Below are 25,109 nucleotides of genomic sequence, written 5' to 3'. Positions count from 1 at the left end.
ATAAAAAATAATTTATTTAAATATTAAATATTAAAGGCAAATAAAAAAATTAGGGTCACAATATTGCCGGTTGACATAGAAAATGATAAGCCTCCATAGTAATAAATCGATATTGAATTTTGTATTTTCATTTTAATTAATTTAATTGTTCAAAAGAAATATATTTTTTTATTTTTAATATTTAGATATTTTATGCTTACTTAATATAAATTAATTATGAATTACAAGTAGTTTTCTAAAAAAAGTAAAATGCATAGGAAATCAGTTTTTATTAGTTCATTCAAGCTTTTTATTGTTATCTTATTTTAGGTTTATTTCACAATTTAGCTCTTGAAATATATTCATTTTCTCATTTTAGTATTTAAATTTTTATTTGTCCTAATTTGGTACTTAAAGTATTAATTTCTTCTATTTTTGATCCCTTTTGTAACAACTATTAAAGAAAACCTGTTAGCCCATTTTGACCAATGGCAAAGTACCATGTGGCTTATTTTTTGCCAATAAAAAAATGTCACGTGAAAATTATATTTATTTAAATTAAAAATATTAAATTTAAATTAAAAAATAAAAATAAAAATTATAATATTAAATATTTAAATATTATAAAACATTATTAATTTAGACAAGTCGATGAACAACCCCAGATCAACATTGACCAAATGTTGACAAGCATTGACCGAGCGTTGACCTATCCTGTGGTGCTATTAGAATATGCCACATATCCTTTTTATTTTTTTAATATTATATAAATTATATTGATTAAAAATGTAAAAAGTTATATATAATATATAAAAATTTATAAAATTCTAAAATATATATAATTATCAATTTTAAAAAGTCAAATTAATATATAAAAATTGTTATAATTTCAAGTAACTTGAAATTTAAATATATTTTTTAGAATTTTATAAAAAAATATTTTTAAAATTTTCTTAAAATATTTTTACAGTTTCTTTTTTTACATTTTTGTAATAATATTATTAATTTCAACTAATTTCTTTTCAATTATCTTATTTTTCTAAATTTTATTTTTATAATTTATATTTTTCTAGATTATATTTTTTCTAAATGTTTATATATTTATTTATGTTTTTCATTTTTTAATGTGTATATACATTTGATAAAATATATTTATTTTTTACATAAAACCGCCATGTGACGTTTTGTAATTAGCTATCTTTTTTTTTTTTAATGCTTGTGAAAAGATAGACTTTTCTTAATATCGATGGTGCTGTTCAAGTGAGATCAAGGAGTGCAGCTACTAGGGGAGTGATGCGTAATGAGAATGGAGGTTGGATTCTTAGATATAACAAATTCTTAGGGAATTGCTTGATTTTGAATGCATAACTTTGGGATATTCTGGATGGCCTAAAACTCATCCAACAAAGAGGTTACAACAAGATGGTTATTCAATTGGATAGCTTGGAGGTAGTTAAAGCTATACATAGAAGTATTTCGAAGATTTCAAACTCTGCTCTGATCAGAAGGATACACCATATTTTGACCCAAGAAAGTCAATGGATTTTAAGCTACAGTTATAGGGAGGAGAATCAAAGTGTTGACTATCTAGCTAAATTGACTTTTGAAATAAATAAGGATTTACAACTGGTTGAGACCCTTCCAGTTGACGCATTAGAATTTCTTAAAGGAGACAAATAGAGGAATTTTTGTATCTTTTCTCCAAAACTATTTAGATCGATATAGTATAATTTCATTAGAAGAAACATGAAACTTCATTTTTATTACGGAAAATAATATAATATTAAACTTTTTTATATTTAATTATTTTAAAAATTAAAATTAAAATAATAATTCAGATTGTCAAACTAGCCTGGATTGTAAATTGCTTCATCAAAGGCAATGGCAGCAAGTAGAATATTAGTATTTTTTTATCTCTTTCGGTAATCGAAATAAACTTTAAATATTATTATGGTAAATTTCTAATTAATTTAATTATGAAAATATGTTACCATAAAAACAATTCATTTGATATTTAAATAATTTACAAAAAATAATCTGTTGTGGGTTAAAAAAAAGATTGGGCCGCAGTCCACCACTACTCATAAACTTGTCTTATTGTTTTTTTTAAGAGATTTCCTTTTCTTGTCTTATTTTAACTTCTAATGTCTACAACATCTTGGTGTTGTCATTGGGTCAAAAGTTTCTTGACAAAATAAAATTTCTTAATTTTTTCTATTAATATTTATTTATTTTATAATTAAATTTACATGAAAATGTATTTAAGGATATATTAAAAAATGAAATAAGTGGTAATATTTTAAACTGTGGCAGAACTAGAAATCTTTTTGGGGCCGGAAATAAATTATATATTTTTATAATAGTAAAAATGTAATTTTACCATTTCAATAGTCTATGTTTTTTATAATTTTTAAAGGATCAAATCAAATTATTATTATTTTTTGAGGGCCAAAGTGTAATTTTACTATTATTAATTTAAAATTTTATAAATTATAAAAAGACCTAAATGAAATTTTTTTCATTTTAGGGGGACTGAGGCGTTGCCAGCTCCCCTAGCTCCGCCACTAATTTTAAATGTTCTTTTTCTTAAAACTCGATTAATTTTAATAAGCTAAGTTTGACACTTAAAGACGAATTTGAAGGGACAAGTAGAGGTTTGACTTCCCTCGAATGAAAAAATTGTCATATAAATCACTATTAAATAATTAAATTAAAAATTAATTTATAGTAGAATTACCGTTTTAACCCTAAAAATAATTTTTTAAAAAATGAAATCATTGTAAATTTATATTTTAATATCTCAAACAAAATTCATTCCCTACAAAATTTCTCAATTCGCTCCTACCCTTGCTTATCCTAGATTTGTTTATGCAATCACCATCATCCTTTACTTTATAAATAAGTTAGAGGCACGAAGGGATTTTGGCCCCTTAATCTTAACCCCTGATAATAATAAATTACTTAATTAACATAAAAAAATAAAAATTGTATAATTAAATCTCCACCTCTTCAAATTAATATATAGGGAGAGATATTTGCTACATTTAGCAAAAGAGTAGGTTCCATCTTCCATGTGCCTTCTAACCTGTATTAAACTAAACTATCTTTGCTTAAATAATCACAAATCTCATTAGCCCACACCAACCCTCTAATTTGGGCCCCACCTTAATAACTCATAAATTGGGCCCTACATATCAGCTATTAAAAAGCCCATTAAATCTTATTGATTATTGACCGTAACTTTGATAATTACTTCACATGGGCATTGTTTCGTGTTTAACCTTCGCTAAAAGTATTATGGATATTAAATTATATTTTGTTCTATTTACTCAAAAAGTAGATAAATTAGTCATGCGCATTAGATCAAAGATTAAAATGGTTTTCTATTAAAAATTTCATTCATTTTTATTGTTAAGTGATGGCATATCTACTATTTGATTGCTTGAATTATTCCATTTACGTTAAAAATTCCATTCATTTAATTGTCTACTAAAAATTTTATCTATTTTGCTTGAATTGGTCCCTACATATTAGCATAAGTTACACGTGTTATGTCAAGTATCCTTATTTGGTTACTTCATTAACCACTTTAGCACTTGATAGTAAAAATGGATGAAATTTTTAACAAAATGACCAATTTACTTTTTGATCAAACGTATAATAATTAATTTACTATTTTTTAATAAAAGGGACAAAATACAATTAATCATCCTAGTACAAAGACTTGTATGATACTTATAATTGAAAAGGGAAAAAAATAGAATAAAAAAAATCAACCCCTCACACGTCCTATGATTATAGAATCTGGATGACATGTAAAACAACAAAATGTTGAATGGTTGAAAAGATGGATAAGAAAAAAGCTGTATTTTTAAGTAACTATTTCACACCTCTTTTAAGTAATTCATTAGCATGAAATTATGGTATTTACTATATCAATCTAAGAACTTTCAATATTTATATTTATTTCAATTTTATTTTTATTTTTTAAGTTAAATTTAATATCCGACCTTTTAAAATAATAGTAATTGATCATTAATTTATCAAAAAGTGTTGAATTATTGCATTTTTAACAAAAAAACTAATTAAAACGTTAAAGTTTTAAATATGGTAGCTCAGATATACTTCATACTTTTTAAATTTTTTATGAAATTTTATATTTTAATTTTTTAAAATATTTTTATAATTTAAAATTGTTTATTGTTGTGGTATATAATATAAATAATGTCATATTAGGATGAAGTACATGTGGACTAATTGTTACACCAACATGGTTAATAAAACAATGTTTTAGTCTACATTTTCATTAAAAAATGATTTGACTCTTTTTGAAATACTGAGGGCTACATTTATCTAAAAAAAATGGTCAATTTGATAATATATATATAAACGTTGAGAACGAAATTTATCATTATACATTTAATAGATTATATTTATCTAGATGGTTTTTTCAATAAAATGATTTGTAATTTAAATATTTTTGAGCTAAATTACAATTTAATCATAAAATTTTAAAATAAATATATTTATCTTATTTTATTATTAATAAAAGAAGTAATATTTTTTTTCCAATCAAAAGTCACTTTAGTTGCAAACCTAAGATAAAATCCACAACCTCTTGTCAATTTCAAACTTTATCAATGATTAAAAGTAACAATGGACCTTAATAAATATATATTTATATTTATATCCTTTAAATTTTTTTGGCCTATAACAGGAGAGATCTTTATTTTTTAGTCCACTCATTTATTGTACTATAAACTCTTTATTCTTATATATATATATTATTTTGTATGAATGACATTTATACAAAGAGAATGTTAATGACATTGATTAAGATGATGTCAAAGAAAAAAAATAATTACACTTTTGTTTTAATTCGTTAAATGTAAAAAAAAATACTAATTATATATTATCATCCTTAATTAGGGCTATAAGCACCAATTAAAAAAAACCCTTATCAAATTATTGTTGATTGATAAATTTGAAGGTTTTGATTCCAAATTTGTTTGGTTATTTGTAGAAATGATGACTTTGGTTGAGATAAGATGGATAAATTTGTGATAATCAAAGAAATAAATAGGGTGGATTAAGTAAATAATAAGAAATATTTTTATTTAAATAAATATAAAAGTATAAAATATTTTTCATTTTTAATATTGATGTTATATATGATGATTTTTGGTTATTGAAATTTTGCAATTAATTTAATGAAAATAATTTTTTAAAATTAATTTGAAATTAAAAGAGAAAATATTAAAACAAAAAATGTTCACCTATTTTTTTAATCTTTCATTTCTTTTTGAAAAAAATGTTTGTTGTACTATACGTCGATAATGGCAGTAGGAATGATCGTAAAGCAATAAAAAAAAAGAACACGGAGATTTTACGTGAAAACTCTTATCGAGAAAAACCACAAGCAAAGGAAAATAAATTCAGGAAAATAAATTTATTAATGTTGAAAAACAATAATATAAAAGATTTTTTGCTATGCACAGTTTTTAAGGGTTAAACGGTCCCTTTTTTTTAATCAGTGTCTAATAAAAGAAATATAATTATATATGGATTTAACTTGTGCGGCAAGATTCGTGGGGTAGGTTGAGATTAGTGGTGGATGAGGATCTATGGTGGGTTACAGCCTCGAACCTCCGCCTCCACAAATCATCAATTTTACCTCTCTATTCTATTTCTTTAACAAGTGAGTTGTATCTCAAACTTTTCAGACTGGATCAAACGAGATTCGGGTCATAAAATTCTAACAATATTTTTTCAAAAAATAAAAGGTAGGAAAAAAAGAAGTAAAAAAGAAACATTTTGGGCACAGCAGCCATGTGCCTAAGGAATTTACTATTTTCATTTTTAGCTTTTACTTAAAAATTGTCATTATGAGATTTTGGCAATTAATAGAACATTTTATTAATCGAGTTAGGTCGGGATTCACATTTATTTATTTTTTATAAATTTTAATTTAAATTGGTTTGAAATTTATATAATTATTTATATTATTGTTTTGTAATTATTTAAATAAAACATTTTAAATATATAATGAATTTAAATTAAGTAAAAAATTATTTAAATCGTATTTAATATGAACAAATTAAATAGCTAAAACTTTATAAGATAATTAGTAAATAATACATTTCTCCTTATGAAATTTTCCAATACTTAGGGTGGGTTTGGATGGGCAATTGGGTGCGGTGCGGTGCGTTTAGCTTACTTTTTGTCTCACGCTACAGTATTACTACAGTATCTAATCTCACCGCTACCACTATTTTTACACTAACCGCAGGTAAACGCACCGCCCATCCAAACTCACCTTTAGACTTTTTGCGTATGTATGTATGCTGTGGTGGAACGTAGTGGAGATCAGGGCCATGATTCTCTTAAAATGATAAATTTTTAATTTAAATTATTTATAATAATGATAAAATTACACTTTGGTCCCTCTAAAAATGAAAAAAAATTAATTTAACTTTTTAAATTTATAAATACATAAGCTATTAGAATAATGAAATTATATTTTTACTATTGTAAAAATATACAATTTAATTCCAATCTCTCAAACAATTTCAAGTTCTGCCACTATATATATATATATGCATGTATGTATGTATAATTGATTACTTTTATTTATTTTGTCAAATTAATGTTCATTATTGGAAAAAAAAGCAACAATATTGAATAAAACTTTATATTAAAAAATTTGTAGGACATAATGGCCTCCATGTATGGTGATGTTGCCACCTTATGTTATTGGATTTTTTATTTTATTTTATGGTACAACTACTTCAATTTTAAATGTTTAAAGAAAACATTAATTAACACAAACAATAAATACATTAATTGAGAGAATTAAATAAATATAAATATATATTAAATTTGAGCTTTAACTCGACTTAAAGCTATTAAATATGAGAAATTATATAAAAATAAATTGTATACGAAATAATTATATAAATATATTAAAAATTATCTAACACGAATTAAAAATAAACAAAAAATTATTTAAAAAAATATCGTTTAAAGTGATTTTTTTGTTTAATTTTTTTTTCTCTTTTGTTATGATTGTTTTGAGTTGGCAAAGATGCAAAAGACAATACAAGAATGTCCAAAAGATCATGTTATCCTTTTCCAATTTTCTAGAACATAAAATATGTGTTGGTTTGCCTAATTCCACTTATGCAACTTGGATTTTATTACATGAAAAAGAAAAACACATTTCAAACTAGAATGTCCAATTATCAAGTTAATTAGGATGCATGAATTTAAGTAAAATCCACTCCATATATTTATTAAAATGCTCTTTTTTTTTAATTTTTATAATTATTTTAAAGATTATATAAAATCTATAAAAAAATACCAAAATTTAGGGACTAAAATGGGAAAAGTTACAAAATTCAAAGACTGAATGTTGAGTTTATCCCAAAGAAATGCCGCTGCCATCCCAATCTATCCCTTCTTTTTCATTTGGTTTGAATTTCTTCATTATATATAGATGTATCCTGACAGAATCACATGGCAATGCACAGAGACAGGTCTAGACCCACTCAGATGCCCTTCTCACATGGCTGTGCATTATAAGACCCCACATTTAATCCCCCCACAACTAATCACATCTTCAGTCCCGCTTTATTTATATCATGTTCATCTATATTTATTATATATCCTATTTATTTGATATTAATTTTCAGTTTTTATTTTTTTTCTAATATTGTTAATCTTCAATTTACTTGATATTAACAAACAAACAAAAGTAAACTATAAGATTATTAAACTATCAGTAAGTTTATATTTTGATTATTCAATTTTAAAAAATTAAAAATTGATCACTAAACGATTTGATGATCGGTACATCCATCGATGAGTAAAAAAATATATTTTAGATCCAAATTAACCTAATGGTTAGTGTTAGAGATTGAAAAAGGAAACTATCAGATTTTGATTCATAAATTTATAATGTTTAAAGTTATTTCATAAAAAAATTAAACTATAAAAAAAGTTTTCGATTAGTTCAAGTGGTGTATAATAGAATCTTTACCAAAAAAATGTATCTTTCATTCGTGCTTCATCAATACAATCCAATGAATATTTATACACATAATCTTTAACAAAAAGATAATGATGACAGAATAACAAACTCAAATTACTTCTACTTATGCAACTATTTATCTAATAGTGTGTATAGATAAAACTATATAACAACGATTTTAATAGCTCAACGATTTAAAAGAGAACTTCTAAATAGTCTAATAATCATTTTATAATTTTTTAAAATTGAACAACCAAAAGATAAACTTATTAATAGTATAATAACTTTATAAAATATAATTTACCTCAAAAACTTAAGCTAAGTATCTTTTATTTTAAGATAAAAACCTTCATTTTTTAATAATGGTTTTGGTATGGTCTACTTCTTCTTCTCTGACCTCTCACACACACACAAAAAGGAATATACATATATATATATGTATATGCATTTTTTAATTGGGTATGATTGACCAGAATGTGATATTGACATGGTGGCATAATAACAAACCTTCCTATCACTTCTGGGTTTGTCATAGGGACACATTTTTTTATATCTATATGTTAAATTTTATTTATCCTTCTTGGATCTGAGGATATATTCCTTTTTACAGTTTCTGTACATTAATTTTTAGTTTTCTTACAGATGAAACTGTAGTATTGCTATACAAACTGTTGGATTTTATTTTGTGTGTGTATATTTGTGCAAATGGGGTATTTGGGGTCCCTTCTTTTCTTCTTTTCTTTTTGGTTGTATTATAAGATACCACACACAAGCCATTGTCTGTGAAGTTTCCATGAGGTACTTTTTTTTTTATATATTATATATTCATTAGAGATATATAGTTTCATGTGTAAGTTTCATTTTTTTTTTCTCTGTTCTTTCTTGCAGTTTTGTTTGGTTGCTGATAAAAAAAAAGGGTTTGAGTGAGCTTTGAAGGATTTTCATGGCAAAGTCAATAAACTTGTAAGGAACTTTGTGTGTACAGTGGCTTTTTTTTGGGATTAAACTATAATCTGTGTATGAAATTTGGACACGTGAAGGGTGAGTTGATGAGTTTTGGTAAGGCATCTGATAGAACATTAATGGTGAAAGAGTAAAAAAGATTATTGCAATTCAAGTGTTTGAAAAAAGGTTGATCAGAATTATAGGAGTTTTTTTTTTATAAGGTTCGATTAGTTGAAAGGGAGAATTAAAGATGGCTGCAAAGTTGCTTCATTCCTTGGCCGATGAAAACCCGGATTTACAGAAGCAAATCGGGTGCATGACCGGGATATTTCAGATCTTTGACCGTCACCATATGATAACGGCAAAGCGCCTGAGCCATCGGAAACTTCCTGCTGCAGGTACATGCATATTTTTCATGTCGATGCCTTTCGAAAATTAAATGATTTCATTTGTGAGCACTAATATCACCTCTGTTATGTTCCTGTCCGAATTTAATGTTAGGTTGTATGTTTTAATGGAAAAAAAATTATGAATGTACTTTATGATCGATGTACATTCGTGTATTACTACATACCGAAAGAACTATGCTCCAATGGATTGTATTGATTTTCAACTGCTGTCTATCTGTAAATTGATGAATGTAGGTGGAATTCAATTCAAACTGTTGGAACTTTATCTTGTTGTCTGAAACTGTTATTGTAAGAGTTTTATGTAGATGTTAGAATTGGAGTTTCTGGTTCCTTAATTTTCTCAGAATCATAGTTTCCATTTTCCATTTCGAGTACAATCTTGTTCTTTTGTGAGTGCAGTCTAAAGAACAAGTTAATCTTTTCACTCGTTTACAGGTAATTCCAGGACAAACAATGGGGTCCTAGAAGGTGACTCAAATAATCTGTACCATCGACACGTATCAACGGTACGTTCCTGGAAATTTTCTCTGTGTTTATGGTCACTACATTGCTTCAATTGTTGCTGAAATCTGTGCTTTATGGTCTTCCGGTTTCCAGGAAATGAATATAGACAGAACCGTGAATGAGAAACAAAAAATCTCTACGGAGTCTTCACGAGCCTCGTTTTCGTCATCATGTTCATCTTCCATGTCATCACTTGATTGTAACAAGATAGCTCAGCAAGAGGCCTCATCCTTTGACAGAATGCTTTTTCCCGAAACTCCGTCTAGGGATGCAATGATGAACAAACTGAGTACGTCTCCACATTTAGGGTCACAATGCCTTGATCTTCGAGATATGGTCAAGGACTCGATGTACCGAGAAGCTAGAGGACTATTGGTTAAAACGACAACAAGAGAGGACATATTGGGCAGTACCGTGAAACATAGAGATTCTCCAAGGCCATTTCAGGTTCCGAAATCGGTGGATGGGTCTTACAGTGTCAGGACTAATGGAAAGAAAAACACGTCGTCCGCTGATCTTAAGGAGTCTCTTAGAGTTCTTGCTAAACTTCAGGAAGCACCTTGGTACTACAATAACGAAGCTAGACAACTTCAAAGATCATCATGTGAAGCAAACGGCTTGTGGAATTCAACGTCAAAGGACACTCCTCGATTTTCTTACGACGGAAGGGAGATTAATCGTTTATCATTTGAATCACAAGACACCTTCAAATCGACACCGAAGCTTAAAGAGCAATCGAGACTTTCTTTGGATAGTAGAGAATGGTCAATGAAGGGTTCGAAGAACCTTACTAAAAGTTTTCATAATATTGGCAACTCGAACATTCCACCGCAATCTCCGGGATCCCAGTCACGCCCTGCAAATATAGTAGCCAAGCTGATGGGCTTGGAACCACTGCCGGATCATTCCTCGGGCGTAATGAATACCTGCACAGTTGAAGATAGCAATCCTTTCTTGCAGCCACTAAGAGCAAACGATCTGAACCGGCCAACCCGAACTTCTAATGGAACAAGAAGCTCATTAAAAGACCCAACATCACCGCGGTGGAAAAATCCCGATATGATCATGAAGCCTATTTTGAGTTCAAGGTTCCCTATCGAGCCAGCACCATGGAGATATGCAAATGGAAGTCGAGGTACTCAGAAACAACCTCTTAAACATGTAAAGGTTCCACCCAAGCCTCCGAATTGTTCCCCTTCGGTTTATAGTGAGATCGAGAAAAGATTGAAAGATCTCGAATTTAGACACTCGGGAAAGGATCTCAGAGCTCTTAAACAGATACTTGAAGCAATGCAAGCAAAGGGACTACTTGAGACTGGGAAAGAAGAACAAGCTGCGAACTTGGTGTCTCAAAGAGACTATGAACCGAAATGCACGAGCCCCGGTCAGCATCTGAGAGGTCAGCGAAGCCAACGGGGTTCGGATTCTATTGGAACATATGAATCACCTATTGTGATCATGAAACCAGCAAAACTTGTTGAGCAAGTTAGTATGCATGCTTCAACTGTAGTTCCCATAGTTGACATCTCAAGTCTCCCGAAGATTCAGAATGGGGCATCTGTAGATAATAAACGAGGTTCGATAAGTAGTCGACCAGCTAGAGATCATACTTCTCGAAACAGTCAAAGCACTTCCATTGCCGGCTCTACTAATAAGAGAGCTAGTAGCAGGAATCTCGGAACCATACAGTCTTCAACGAAACCTCCAAAAGAAAGCACTGCAAGTTCAGTAAAGAGTTCAGGAGGATCAGTGAGCCCGAGACTGCAGCAAAAGAAGCTTGAGTTGGACCGACGATCTCGTCCACCCACTCCACCATCTGATCCAAGCAAACTTCGAAGGCAATCCAACAGGCATCCATTGGAGTCAGGCTCCCCTAGCGGTAAACGTAGATCAAAATCTCACAACACGCAGCAATGTGACGACCAATTGAGTCAGGTAAGTTCTGAATCGTGGACTTCGAGTCACCAAGGAGATGACGTTTCTTTGCAATCAGACAGCAATCTTACCTTGGAGTCGAAGTTAGATACAGAAGTCACCAGTCGTGAACGATCTATTGAGACCAATTGTAGTCAAAGTCCATCCATGAATACAACCAAGTATTCAGTTTCGGGCATAATGCAGAAAGTAGGTGATATTATTCTTCAGTCTTGACCATTCATCCAATTGTTTGTTGCGGTTATCTTACAATGTCGTGTTCGGTTTTTGTCAGAAATCAACATCAAGACTGGTCGAGGATGGATCAGTGGCAGAACTTGCTATGGTTACTCCAGAGCAACCTAGCCCAGTTTCCGTTCTTGACACCTCAATATATCGAGATGATGCGCCATCTCCAGTAAGGCAGATATTGAATGCCCCCGAAGGTAATGCTTACTGGTTTCTAAGATACTTAATTTTGATATAAACTGTTCCGAGTTTAACGAAGATGCGACCGTTTTTGCTTATCCCGGTAACCTTTTCTACAAAATTTACAACTCACATTGCAAACATATTTCTTAGGCTATGGAAATTATGTCATCTTTCATTGCAATTGCCACCATTGCTATTGTTGTAATGGAGCGATCCCGAGTAGCTTTTAAGCATTCATACCCCTTCCCAACCGCATAATACCGGCATTTTCCGATGCAAAATCTTGTGTCTCTAGGTTATATTAGAGAAATCAAAGTTGTTTTGGGATGTATAAACCGAGGCCATTGATATAATTCGGTTAGCTTTTGAGTCTTGTACAAGTTATAAACCAAAACTTCCCTCAACTCACTTGAATATCCATCATATCAGGTGATGTTGCTGAAGTTTTCAACGACGGTCGCAAAGAAGAGCAATGGAACCCTGCAGATAACTGCTTATCAGACAACACGGGGTCTGGTCTAGTCTCGGAGATTAATCGCAAGAAACTTCAGAAGATCGAGCATTTGGTCCAAAAACTTCGAAGACTAAACTCCACTCATGATGAAGCTAGTACAGATTACATTGCATCACTTTGTGAGAATACGAATCCAGATCATCGATACATTTCCGAGATATTATTAGCCTCTGGCCTTCTACTAAGAGACCTCAGTTCTGGCTTGACAACATTTCAACTCCATCCATCAGGCCATCCTATCAACCCAGAACTATTCTTAGTTTTGGAACAAACCAAAGCAAGCTCTTTGCTATCAAAGCCGGATCATGAGAAGTTGCATCGGAAGCTTATATTTGATTCTGCTAATGAGATTCTTGTTGGAAAGTTAGCTCAAGTCAGAGCTTCTCCGGAGCCTTGGTTAAATCCTGGAAAGCTCACAACGAAGACCCTCAATGCACAAAAGCTTCTAAAGGAACTATGCATGGAGATAGAGCAACTTCAACCGAAGAAATCAGACAACAACATGGAGGAAGAGGATGGTCTGAAAAACATATTGTGGGAAGATGTAACACGTAGATCTGAAAGCTGGACAGATTTCAATGGTGAGATATCTGGGATGGTTCTCGATGTTGAAAGGTTGGTCTTTAAGGATTTAGTCAATGAGATCGTGATCGGTGAAGGGGTTACCTTACGAGCCAAGCAGCGGCAACAACAACAACAACGAAGGAGACGACAGTTATTTTCCAAGTAAAAACTGTTTCCAAAAAATGTCTGGTTATTTTCTTTTTCATTCACCATTGAGTTCTTCATCTGTTCTGATTTTTTTTTTTGAATTTTTGCATGAAAGCTTAATAATTTCATGGACAAGATTAAGAACTGCAGTCCTTTGTTACATCATAAAAATGTTACATTTTCTCAGATTATGACATTATACGTTTATACATATGTATGTAAGAAAAAAATATATACATCTTTTATATATAAGCTCATCATGTTTTAAGCAAGTGTTTTCTTTTTATTCTTTGTAAGAAAAAAAAGGGTCAACTACGTAGTAGTCACTCCAATATTAGTAATTTTCGTTTTTGGTTCCTCAATTATGAAAATTTTTAAAATGATCACTTAATTATTTAACTTTTTCTTTTTTGATCACCAATCGTTACATGATTAATGACAAGATAATGTGACAGCTTCTATAGTTGGCATTATAACAAATTTAGCTTTCAATATTTACACACTATGTCAATTTAATCAATTTAGTCTTAATTTTATAAAAATTTACCCTCAATGTTGGTATATTTTTAAAAAAATTTAATTCATAACCGACATATCATGAGAAAAGATAAAAATTATGATCTTAAGTTTTGAGATGTTTCCATTTTTGACATGCTTTTTATCAAATTTAGCCAATAAATTGTCTTTTGAGCTTTTTAAGTAAAAAGGTCACAAAACAAGCAAATCTGCACAATGACCAAATTATACAATGTATACATGTTGAACGCTAAATTTTTTAAAAATTAAAATTAAATTGACACAATATTTAAATTTTGAGGATTAAACTTGTTATTATGTTAATTTTAAAAGTTGTCACATCATCTTTCTTTTAATTATCTAAAGATCGATGACAAAAATAAAATAAAATCAAATAATTAAATGATCATTTCACAATTTTTCTTAATTGAGTGATAAGAAGTTTACTAATAGTTGAGTGACTACCAACATAATTTAACCAAGAAAATTAGTGCAAGCCCATCACTTGTTGCACTATAAATTCCAGAAGATTGATAATCAAATTATTTAAACTTTCAAGCAGTCTCATATGACGTACCAGATCGGTTTGTTTTTTCGGTTTTCTAGGATACAGTTAATGTGCCGTCTCATCTTGCATACTGGATCGGTTTGGTCGGTTGGGGTTTAATTTCAACAATGCTTCTGGCATTAGCAAAATCCAGAAATATAACTTAGAAATCAGATACTTTGTGAATTTGTGAAAACTTATGATGCATGATGATCAGAAAAGCATACAAGCTTCAAATCCAATTACATCATTCATGCAGTTGAATATTGGATTTATACATAAAAGAGACCTACGCTTTTTCATGTTGGACACTGCATCCTCTTTAATTTTCAAGAGTCTCAAGAAACTGTTATGTTAAGATGGCCGGCATTTGTTCACAGCAAGACAGCGAAACGTAAGGAAACTGGTGCATACTAAATTTCCACAGGTTCCATAGGCCTGCTCACATGCCCAAAAAACATTTTTAAAGTCGGTAAATACATATCATTAACAATTCTACGTTGTTCGGACTTTTCATTTTTAAAGTCGGTAAATACATATCATTAACATATCATTAACACATATCTAGACATGGTTATAGGAATATAATCCTATAATGACCCTCCAAATACATGAAAATCTTGAAAACATTTGAACACACTCATAATAGACGCATACCTATGACCGACACTCACATTTGAGTCTGAATAACATAGATTAACATAACTGAGCCTTTTTTTACTACAAGAAATCTGACTATAACCAAGCCGTTTCCAACTACATGAAAATCTTGAAAACATTTGAACATATTCATAATAGATGCATACCTATGACTGACACTCACATTTGAGTCTGAGTAACATAGTTGTACATACACGAGCTTTTCCCGACTACATGAAATCAGACTATATGGACCATATTGCATCACTCTGCTCTATCTATCCTTTAGGATCCTATCCTTCGTAAGCAGAGAAAAAAGCGAGGTCCCTTTTCATAAGGTTCAAATATGAATCTACGTTGATATTACAAACAAATTTGAAATTTGGCGACAAAATCTAGCACGTTTGGATATCTTGAATGGCCCCATTCTTCCAATCTAACTCCGTTGAAAAATAAAACAATTCAAGAATGTGGCTACCAAGCAAATACTAGACTAGTAGAATATGGTTGGTATACAATTCCAAAATGAACACATGCATCATCCACCAAACACGATAGAAATGAAAACCATAAGATCATGCAGCAGAATCCATAACCTTTACTGCTAGCATCTAGGAGCAAGAGATAAAAGAATTGTCTGAAACACAACATGCATATAAAAATAAGATCACTGTTTCTTTTTTCGCTTTGTCGAACAACACCAAGGTTTGACAATATAAAAGTAACAAATAGTGCTTGATGAGTCAAACAATTCTTTTCCCAAAGATTACATTATTTCCTAGCTTCCTTCCACTCAATCCCACAACGATTGATTGATGTTACCAGCCAAAACCACAATTTGCCAAGAAATCAGGATAGAAAAAGAATACCAGGAAAGACCTATGCTAAGAAAGAAGGAATGCACTGTCAACAACCTCTAGTGCATCGAAGCAACAAAAAAATTCCCGTAGAAGTATACCTTCAAACTTTAAGATCCATATACCAACATTTAAAATCTCATGATGTTCATAATCCCATCAAAACGAAACATTCTTGAACCTAATAAATTAGGAAAACCTTCTAAAACCACATTCATCCTTAATCTTAGAAGTAATCTAGTTCCAATATCTTCACTTCTACATGATCATATAGTAACCTATGTTACTTGGACTCGGGTGTGTATACTGTATGTATCCAGCACGGGTATGTATCTTTTGAAGTCATATCCCCATATCCATGTGTTGGATATGGGTATTTCATAAAAAAGAAGGCTCCGAGCAACATAGATTGTAACTCATAATCAAGCTTGGATAAAATTCAACCCAAACCACACATGCCAATAGAGAAAAACCAATCACTATATCTCAAAAATAGAAAAGTGACCATACCCAAATCTTTAAAACATAAAAGTTCGTTAAAAAACCAAATACCCACATCTTAAAACATCTCAAGTAGCTAAATTAATCCTCCAACTAAAAATTAATAGCAATAATTTTAAAGGATTTCAATAACCAACAGTGAGAAACCAATCAACACATCTCAATAAAAAAAAAAAACAATGCCCAGTTCTTTAAAACATCAAACTACATAGAAAAACTAATACCGAAATCTTAAAAAGTAACGAGTAACTAAATTGAGCTTCAAATTTTAAGAAATTCGAAAATCTGACCTATTTCTGGTAGCCTCCACTTACGGCATTTTCATCTTCTTCAAATTTAGCAGTCAAGTAAACCTTAGGGAAATCGTTGACATCGAACGTGTTCTCTTTCATCATTTTCTCAACGTCGGCTTTCTTCAAGACGGTGCGGCGGATCGGGGAGCGGTTGCGGCGTTGATCGCGGGCGTAATACTTGATGTCGAAGACGGTTTCGGGGTCGGAAGTGGGGACAATGGGCTTCTGCAAAGTGGTGGCCGGGCAGCGAATACGATACTCCGTGGCCTTGGGCTAAGCAATTTTGTACTCTGGGTCGGCGCAAGGTCCGGTTACCTCCCATGGCTTCTTGATGTATCGTTTCAAGGTTTGGGAAATGGAGCTGCTTGCTTTGGAAGCCATTGATAAATCTGTTGTTCTCGACGGGAAAATATTTGAGAGATGAGTGGAAATGTGGATCCAAATTGGCTAGTTTTATGAATAATTGAAAAAGGTGAAGTTCTAGGATTTGGTCATTTAATTCTTATAATTTAATTGGACCATATTTAGTATTATATTATATAGCTCAAACGGTTAATACAATTAACTATATTATATTTAAGCTTTAATTATTAGGTGGGATAATTATAAAAGTCGAAAATAGTAGTGTCAAAATATCAGTTGATAGTTTTGTAAATTGACTTTTTTTTTATGTTAGTTAATTTTTGTTTCCATGTGTTATAATTTTATTCGTCATTTTATATATATCAACTTTTAATTATCAGTTAAATTTTACTAATTATATTTAAATAAACAATTAATAGAACCAATTGATAAAATCAGTTGGTCAAACCAGTCACTCCAATCAGTTATAGCCAATTGTTAAAGACCCTCAATTCTACCAACAAAATTTATTGTATTTGTACGCATGCATTAGTTATAGTACACAACTATGCATTAGTTACATAAACATAACGCTCGATAATTATTTTAATTTTTATTTGTTTATGTGTATTTATCAAGTTTAAAAAAACAAACATAAATAATTGTGACTTGTTTATTAAATGAATCGAACACAAACAAAATTTGTACGGTTCATTTATATTCAAACATAGTTTAGCTTGTTATTTTTCTTTTCAAAAAAATTGAAAAAAGAATGTGCCCACTTACATAGATTTGGACAGTTATTTTAGACAAAATTTGTGTTTGAGGGGCTGTTTAAAATTTTAGGAAGCTTGATATGGAATTTTGAAAATTTTGAGGTTTCAACTAAAATTTTGAATGGATTAATGAAGATTTCCGGAAATACTTGGAGGGTCTAATAGAAATTTCAATACTTTCGTAGGACAATACAAAATTTTGGAGGCTCCTTGAACTATGCTCATATTTCGAGTATGAATGAAGCTGGTATAGCTGCTATTTGCAGCTAACAGTTGACCAAGAACTAGCATATTGCACATGCACATTAACACCTTAAGCATGAAGGTCCTTTTTTCTTTTTCTTTTTTCTCATTGATGAAAACTAAATATCTCCATGTCAACTGCTTTTAATCTAAAAAGATCCAATGCCTTCCATCATCAGCATCACATGGTGCTTTCACTCTTTCCTTAAACCTGAAGCAGCTAAGTGGTATCAATGGCGCTTGCCCCAAATTAAAAAGCAGTAAAAAAAAAAAAGTAAGAAAGCTTCAAAATTATTAGTGGCGGATCTTGGCATAAACTTTCAGAGGTTTGATTAGAAATTTTGAAATTTTTAATGAGTTTTTAGAAAAAAAATTATTAAGAGGTTTAATTAAAAATTTCAAAACTTTTGAAGATTTAATGAGAAATTTTAAAATTTTTGAAGGGTTCTAAATAAAAATTTTAAAAAAATCTTAGAGGCATAATAAGAAATTAAAAAAATTTTGGCCAAGCGCTCCTTGGCTCCCGTTACCGTCCGCGGCTGCAAATTACCTTCATCAACACTGAAATATATACAGATATACTCTTCTTATTTCCATCGTATATTTGAACATGGATATGAATACCAGGAACCAAGACAAAAGAGGCAAGAAGTGGCCTTGGTCTGGTAGATTTAACATTTGGTCATTAAATTTTTATGAAATTATATGTTAATATAATGATAAAATTACACTTTATCCCTTAATAATTTACGATCATCTCTAATCCACTAAAGCAAATTTCTGGCTTCGTCCCTGATGAAGACCCTCTAATGCATGAAAAACTCGGAAATTATTAATATATTCATGTCAAAGATATATACAGATCCGACACTCACAGCTGAGCCCAAATAACACAACGTAGATGTACATAAAAAGCATATTGACATTAAAAAATAAACAAATCCCAATACAAGAATGAATGAGATGAGATCATATATGCATGTTGTTTTTCAAGCTAAAAGAAACACAGGCTTAGCCATTTGTATATATGCAATCATAGAACCAATTGCTAGTATTCTAACATTGTTAAATATATAATCACATTTACATCTATGACAATCAAGAGTTTTATCAGGGAGAAAAAAAAAAGACCTTTTTAAATGTTCACCATCTGCGCGAATTGCGTAATGATCTCGACGATCCTCCGAAAAGATCCAAGAGCAAATTTTCCACGTGTTCGACGGTATGCTTGACACATTTGTCGTCGGTATAAGCAAGGTTTCTCCCGAGGAAAGTTCGATACGCGAGGACTACTTTAAGTGAAGTTGAAATTCGCAAGTCTTCACGGAGTTGTGGATCCGGGATAGACCAACTTGTCTGGGTCTTGTATACCTCCTCGAAAGCAATGCTAAAGCCCTTGCACCTTTCTTTGAAGGTTGATTTCGACATGGAACTCGAACCCGGGTTATTGTCTTTGAGGAAAGAAACAACTGAACTCCAAGTGGCTCTCTCATAGTTCATTGCGTGTTGTTGAAACATTGCGTTGTGCTTACGAATCCATTCGTCTCCGAAGAAGAGCCGGAGTTCTGAGCCCTTAACCTTTTGCACCAAGTAATGGATGTTGTTCATCAAGAAAATATGTTGTAAAGCCTCATCTTTGTATAGTTGTGATTTTTTATGAAGATTGGACTCCAAACAACTTGTGATTGATCGAAGGTGATAAGCCATCGGACAAGAAGTCAAAAGAGATGTGTCCGGCCCATAATCTGGCTTGGTAACTTGATCTGCAACACCGGGATGTTGGTTCTTGAGAAGCAAATTGAGGGTGTTCCAATATTCAGGGAACATCCTAATGTAGTTCATGACATATTTATTGAGAGGGTGAACTCCGCCACCAGCAAAGGGGTATAAGGATCCGTTTGAAGAAATAGCAACCCGAAATGCCTTGAAAGCTGCTATTGCAGATTCACCTAATCTCTCCAAAAGTTCATGGAACTGGAGCTGAATGAAAGAACCAGCCTCTTCTGAGAACAATGTATCTATGTCTCGGAGAAGATCTGCCAAAGTTTCATACATGTCAAGCAAACGAAGCAGCTTTTCAGGTCGATGAGGCCCCATTGCTACGGCTTCACCGAAGTTCAACAGGCAAAGGATCGTTGCCTTTGAGATCTCGAGAAAGCAATATGAACTAACAGATCCCAAGCCCCCTAAGACCTGGTCACATAACTGTTTTTCACTAGCGAGATAGACTCGGACAATGATCTTCATGGACCAGGTCCATTTATTCATCTTGCTACTCAAGCAAGTCCATTCCATTTTCAGCACATCTTCAATGCTGAGATACTCGGTTCCAAGAAAGGAAAAGTACTGCTCCAACGCCTCTTTCTGTACACTGATGAAAGCTTCACAAAATTCCGGACCGTAATTTGAAGTGAACATTACCTTTGCAATGGACTTGATATCAGGAATTACATCTGCATGGACCAAATCTACAATACATTCACCACTTTCATCATTACTGCAGTTTTGGCTAGATGTTTCCTTGGTTGGTTCATCCTCAACTGAAACAAATGACTCGTCATACACTATATCCTTTCGAATAGATCGAGAGTACATGTTTTTGGGCTCAAACTGTTGCCCATGCCGAACAAGTATATGAATAAGCTCTTCCTCGAGCCTAGACATTGCCGTCTGAAAAATGTTCATTGCACGGTGAAGAATTTCCTTCTGCTTCCGATTTTCATGCACAGATAACCCTCGTAAACCATCAACCAATTTCCCAGTTTCATCTACAGCTTCAAGATAGTCAGAAGCTTCTTTAGGTCCAGAATCCCATATCATCATTGGATCCGTTTCCCACCGCATGATCTTTCTTTCTGCTTGATCAAGTCGTTCCTCGACATCAACAAGTCCCCTTCCTCCCTTGCTGTCTATATTCGAAGTTATCATCGACAAATGAGAGTCGAGATCAATAAGGATCTTCCGCAAATCATCACTAAGATTCTTAGTTGCTCCTAATGCCTTGACAATATGGTGAGCTGCAGCGACAACATGAAGGTCTCCTTCATATGTCGGGACCCCGGATCGACATCCATCCATATCAAAACCAAGAACACACAAGAAAACTGAATAAAAACGGATCAAACAATCGACTTAACGCCACCAGGCAACTTGTTATACAATCAAAGCCAAGCCTTTCGATCGAGCAAACGATATATATAGAACCTAAACCATCCACTTTCTAGAACCATGATTCATTCAATGAAACCCCAGATACAATAATCAAGAGCAAATCAACACTATTCGCTGCTTTCGAATACGAAGAAATCAATCACACAGTTTATAAACTCGATAGAGCCTCACCACAGCCAAATCAAAATTCTTGATTCAAATTCAATAAACCGTAGATTACAATCAAGAGCAGATCAACACAATTGGACGCTTTCGAATTCGAAGAAATCAATCAAACAATTTACAACTTGATAAACCCTCACCACAGCTAAATAGAAAAAGGGATTTAAATTGTCCAAATTAAAACCAAGACTTGGATTGAAATTGAAATTGAATGTGAAAGTGAATAAACCCCAGATACAATCAATAACAGATCAACACAATTCGATACTCTCAAATTCGAAGAAATCAATCAAAAGATTATCCACTTAGAGCATAAAGTTGAAGAAAATTGAACTTTGCCAATGCCAAAGAACGCAAAAGAAAAGATGAAGCTTAGAAATAGCTGAAACCAATCAAATTAAATATCATTTGATCATCAAATTAACTTAAATCCCCAACACTTAATCCTTTAAAAACTCAATTAAACAAAATTGCCAAAAGAAGCCAATTTGTAACTTTCACAAACTCAATCTTCAAAAGCCCATTTACAAAAACAATTGCTTATCTTACAAGAAAATCCATCAAACCTTAAAAAACTTGTTTTCCGTTGTATCTTCGAAATCGAGCAGCATCAACCCAGGAAAAAAAAAGTCAAACGAACATCAAATCCTCAATCGAGAAAGAGAAATTAAATAAAAGAGAAAAAAAAATGTTGGGAAGGTTTTGAAAGAGACTGGAGATAAAGACGCGAATTTCGTAGTAAATTAATGATTTAAATTTTATTTTATTTTCCATTTTCAGAGGAGTTGAATTCTCAATACTCTGAGTGCTGGAAAATTTTTAAAGTGGTGTTTGACCTTTTAGTAGCTTTTGTTCGAGACTAGTCTTGCTTTTGACCATTTGCCAAACACGACACCGTTTTAAATCCTATTATTTTATTACAAGTCTGCATTCGCTCATTGTTACTGACTTTTCTATTGAATTTTATGTTAATATTTTTATTATAGATTCTGATTTATTTTTGTCATAATATTTAAAATTATTTATAATTTCTTCCAAATTTATAAATAAGAAGATAATACGTTTCAGTGTCTTTAAATTCATATTTTCCTACATTAACAATAATACTTATGTCAATCGAGTTAAGAATCAATTGATAACTTTTTTATTGACTCTTAAAATTAATCCAATTTATGTTGTTTTATATTTATTATATATTTTTAATAAATTAATATAGATTTGTTTTTGTATTGATGTGTGGTCATATTTTTTTATATTGTGTAGTTGTATTATTTTATAATTTTGAAATTTTTTCAAACCACCTTAAGTGTAATTTTAAGGTCTTGAGAACTAAACTCCAGTCAGCCCTGCATTTGCACATTGTTAAAATAGAATTTTGTGAGGGGATGGTGGAAGTCATAGTTACCTCAACTTCCAACAACTTTCGCATTACGTCTGATTTTTTTTTTTAAGTTAAACTGATTTTATTATTTTTATATTGGGTTTTGAAAAAAAATTAAATTTAGTAATTATTTTCGTATCAAAATTTAAATTTTAATATTTTCAAGAAAATATCGTGAATTAATTTAAAAAATTTCAGGTCCTAATATAAATATAATTATCAAATTTAATGACTAATTTAAATAAAAATATTTAAAGATAACAAACATCAAATAAATAAATAAAACTGTCCAACCAAATCAAGCACGATTTGATTTTTTTTTCAATTTTGGCAAAAGATTCAATTTGATCCGGTTGACTGTTATAACATGATCAGCTCATTCGGTTAATGGTATATAAAAAAACGAACTAACCAAATGTAGCTCTTACCACGAGAAAGCAAGAGAGCAATTTGGACCCAGAAACCATGACAAGCCCATCCCATTCCAGCCCTCTAGTTTGGGTATTTGTGCTCTTTATACCTGGGCCGGCCCAATTGCTTTTGAATAAATTTTTTATTAGAGGTGAATGTTGGATCTGATCGAGTGAATTTTTTTTTAGTTATTTGAGTTGAAGAGTCATGTTTTATCATTTTAAATAGATTCGAATTTCTTTTGAAATTATTTTAAATTATTTTGTATTTTTTTGAGAGATAAACCAATTTGTTAATTTTCAAATTTGATAGGAACCAAAGAGATATTTACACTAATTTGTTATTCAAATTGTTTGAGTGATTCGAATTGTAAATTCAACTTGACTCGAACTTGAAACTCGAATTACTTATTCGAGTTGACTCGAATAACTTGATTCGATTAACTTGAAATTATATTTTTTTCAAATCGAATCGAGTTTTGCTCACCCTTATTTATTACCCATATTAGAAGAAGAATTTTATTTGTAATATTGCATTTGGTTATTAATATAATAAGAGGAAAAAGGATTACCTAACATACACATATGTTAAAGCAGTTGGACATAAAATAATAAATTTTGGTACGAATTTAAACTTGAAATCTTAAAATTTAAGCCCAATGTGGGGGAACAGTTGTCATGCTCAGACCCTAATACAAAGACAATTTGTCAACTTCATGGGCTAACTTAAACAAAAATAATGTTTAAGCACTAATGTAAAAATAATTACCTAATTTATGTCCCGATATAGAAATAATTACCTAGTTCAAGACTAAATTAGACAATAAAAAATTTAAGTTCAATGCGAGCGATGTTATCAAGTCCATGCCTTAAATAGTAATTTAACCCCTTCAAAATAAACAAAATTTTTTCTAATCAATAATTTATATAAATAGCTAAAATTAACAATTGTGATTAAGTTATAATTAACTCCGACTAAAAACATGTGAAAAATAAACAACACATATTAAAAGAATAAAACTCTTTAAAAGAAATATCATTGACTCTATTTAATCTAATCGATGAATAAATTGGAGGTACTAGGAGTAGTCACCATTGACACCCACAAACTTGAATTTAAAAAAGAAATTTGGTAATTGAAATAGCTTTAATGCCACACATTTAACTACTTGTTAAGAGATCTAGATTAAATCTTTGCAAGGAATAAAATAAAGTGGTTAGGATAATGATAAAAAATACTTTGATTATTAAGGACTTTAATGGTAAATATTATAGATTAGGTTTATTTAATTATAAAATAAGGGGATAAAGTAACATTTAGTCCTTAAATTTGGAAACTTTTTCTATTTTGGTTCTTAAATTTTAATGGTCCATATTAATTCAGAAACATAAAAACTTTTCTCAAATTGGTCTTTAAACTTTGATTTATTTTAATGTGGGAGAATGTGACACTGTAAAAAAGTATTACATTATCACTTAAAAATTTTGAAAAATAAATTTTTTTTTACATTTTTTAGATAATGATGAATCTTTAAGTATCACATCATTTCACTTCAATAAAATTCAAGTTTAGGGATGAAATTTAAAAAAATTATGAGGACTAATATGGAGAAAAAAGTTTAGGGACGAAGGTTCTGAGTGCTGCCAAGTTCTGAGACTATATATTTGCTTCATCCTAAAGTATATTGGCTTCTTTAAACATGATGTTTTTGATATATTAGCCAAAATATAATTATTGTAAAAAAAAACTTTTTATGCAGATCCGACGGTGGAATCCTGAACTTTTCACAAGTGTGGGAGCCACCATTGTGTTTCCACGTGTCAAATCATCAG

The 25,109-nt window shown here is 31.0% G+C and overlaps 2 protein-coding genes and 1 pseudogene across 3 annotated transcripts; 1 reads left to right on the top strand and 2 right to left on the bottom strand.

The window, feature by feature from the left end:
* The first annotated feature begins 8,469 nt into the window (after positions 1-8,469).
* LOC107931455 (protein LONGIFOLIA 2) lies at positions 8,470-13,647 on the top strand. 2 transcript variants are annotated; one of them, XM_016863334.2, is made up of 7 exons: positions 8,474-8,806; positions 8,897-8,971; positions 9,175-9,351; positions 9,799-9,869; positions 9,961-11,991; positions 12,077-12,227; positions 12,643-13,647. In XM_016863334.2, exons 3-7 carry the CDS (start codon positions 9,204-9,206, stop codon positions 13,455-13,457), a joined length of 3,216 nt encoding a protein of 1,071 aa, XP_016718823.1. In that variant the 5' UTR covers positions 8,474-8,806; positions 8,897-8,971; positions 9,175-9,203; the 3' UTR covers positions 13,458-13,647. The 2 variants fall into 2 exon arrangements, with proteins under 2 accessions (XP_016718822.1, XP_016718823.1); XM_016863333.2 differs by having other exon boundaries at positions 8,470-8,806; positions 8,897-9,351.
* A 1,013-nt stretch (positions 13,648-14,660) lies between these two features.
* LOC107931456 (uncharacterized) lies at positions 14,661-17,297 on the bottom strand (annotated as a pseudogene).
* Positions 17,298-19,295: 1,998 nt separating this feature from the next.
* Positions 19,296-21,230, bottom strand: LOC121220798 (exocyst complex component EXO70E2). The gene has a single exon (XM_041100271.1). It carries the CDS (start codon positions 21,228-21,230, stop codon positions 19,296-19,298), a length of 1,935 nt encoding a protein of 644 aa, XP_040956205.1.
* Positions 21,231-25,109: the final 3,879 nt, after the last annotated feature.

The sequence above is a fragment of the Gossypium hirsutum genome, chromosome D09 (assembly GCF_007990345.1).
Source record: "Gossypium hirsutum isolate 1008001.06 chromosome D09, Gossypium_hirsutum_v2.1, whole genome shotgun sequence".
Taxonomy (NCBI): domain Eukaryota; kingdom Viridiplantae; phylum Streptophyta; class Magnoliopsida; order Malvales; family Malvaceae; genus Gossypium; species Gossypium hirsutum.
The sequence above is the reverse complement of the archived record's forward strand: the minus strand, read 5'-3'. Positions and strand labels throughout refer to the sequence as shown.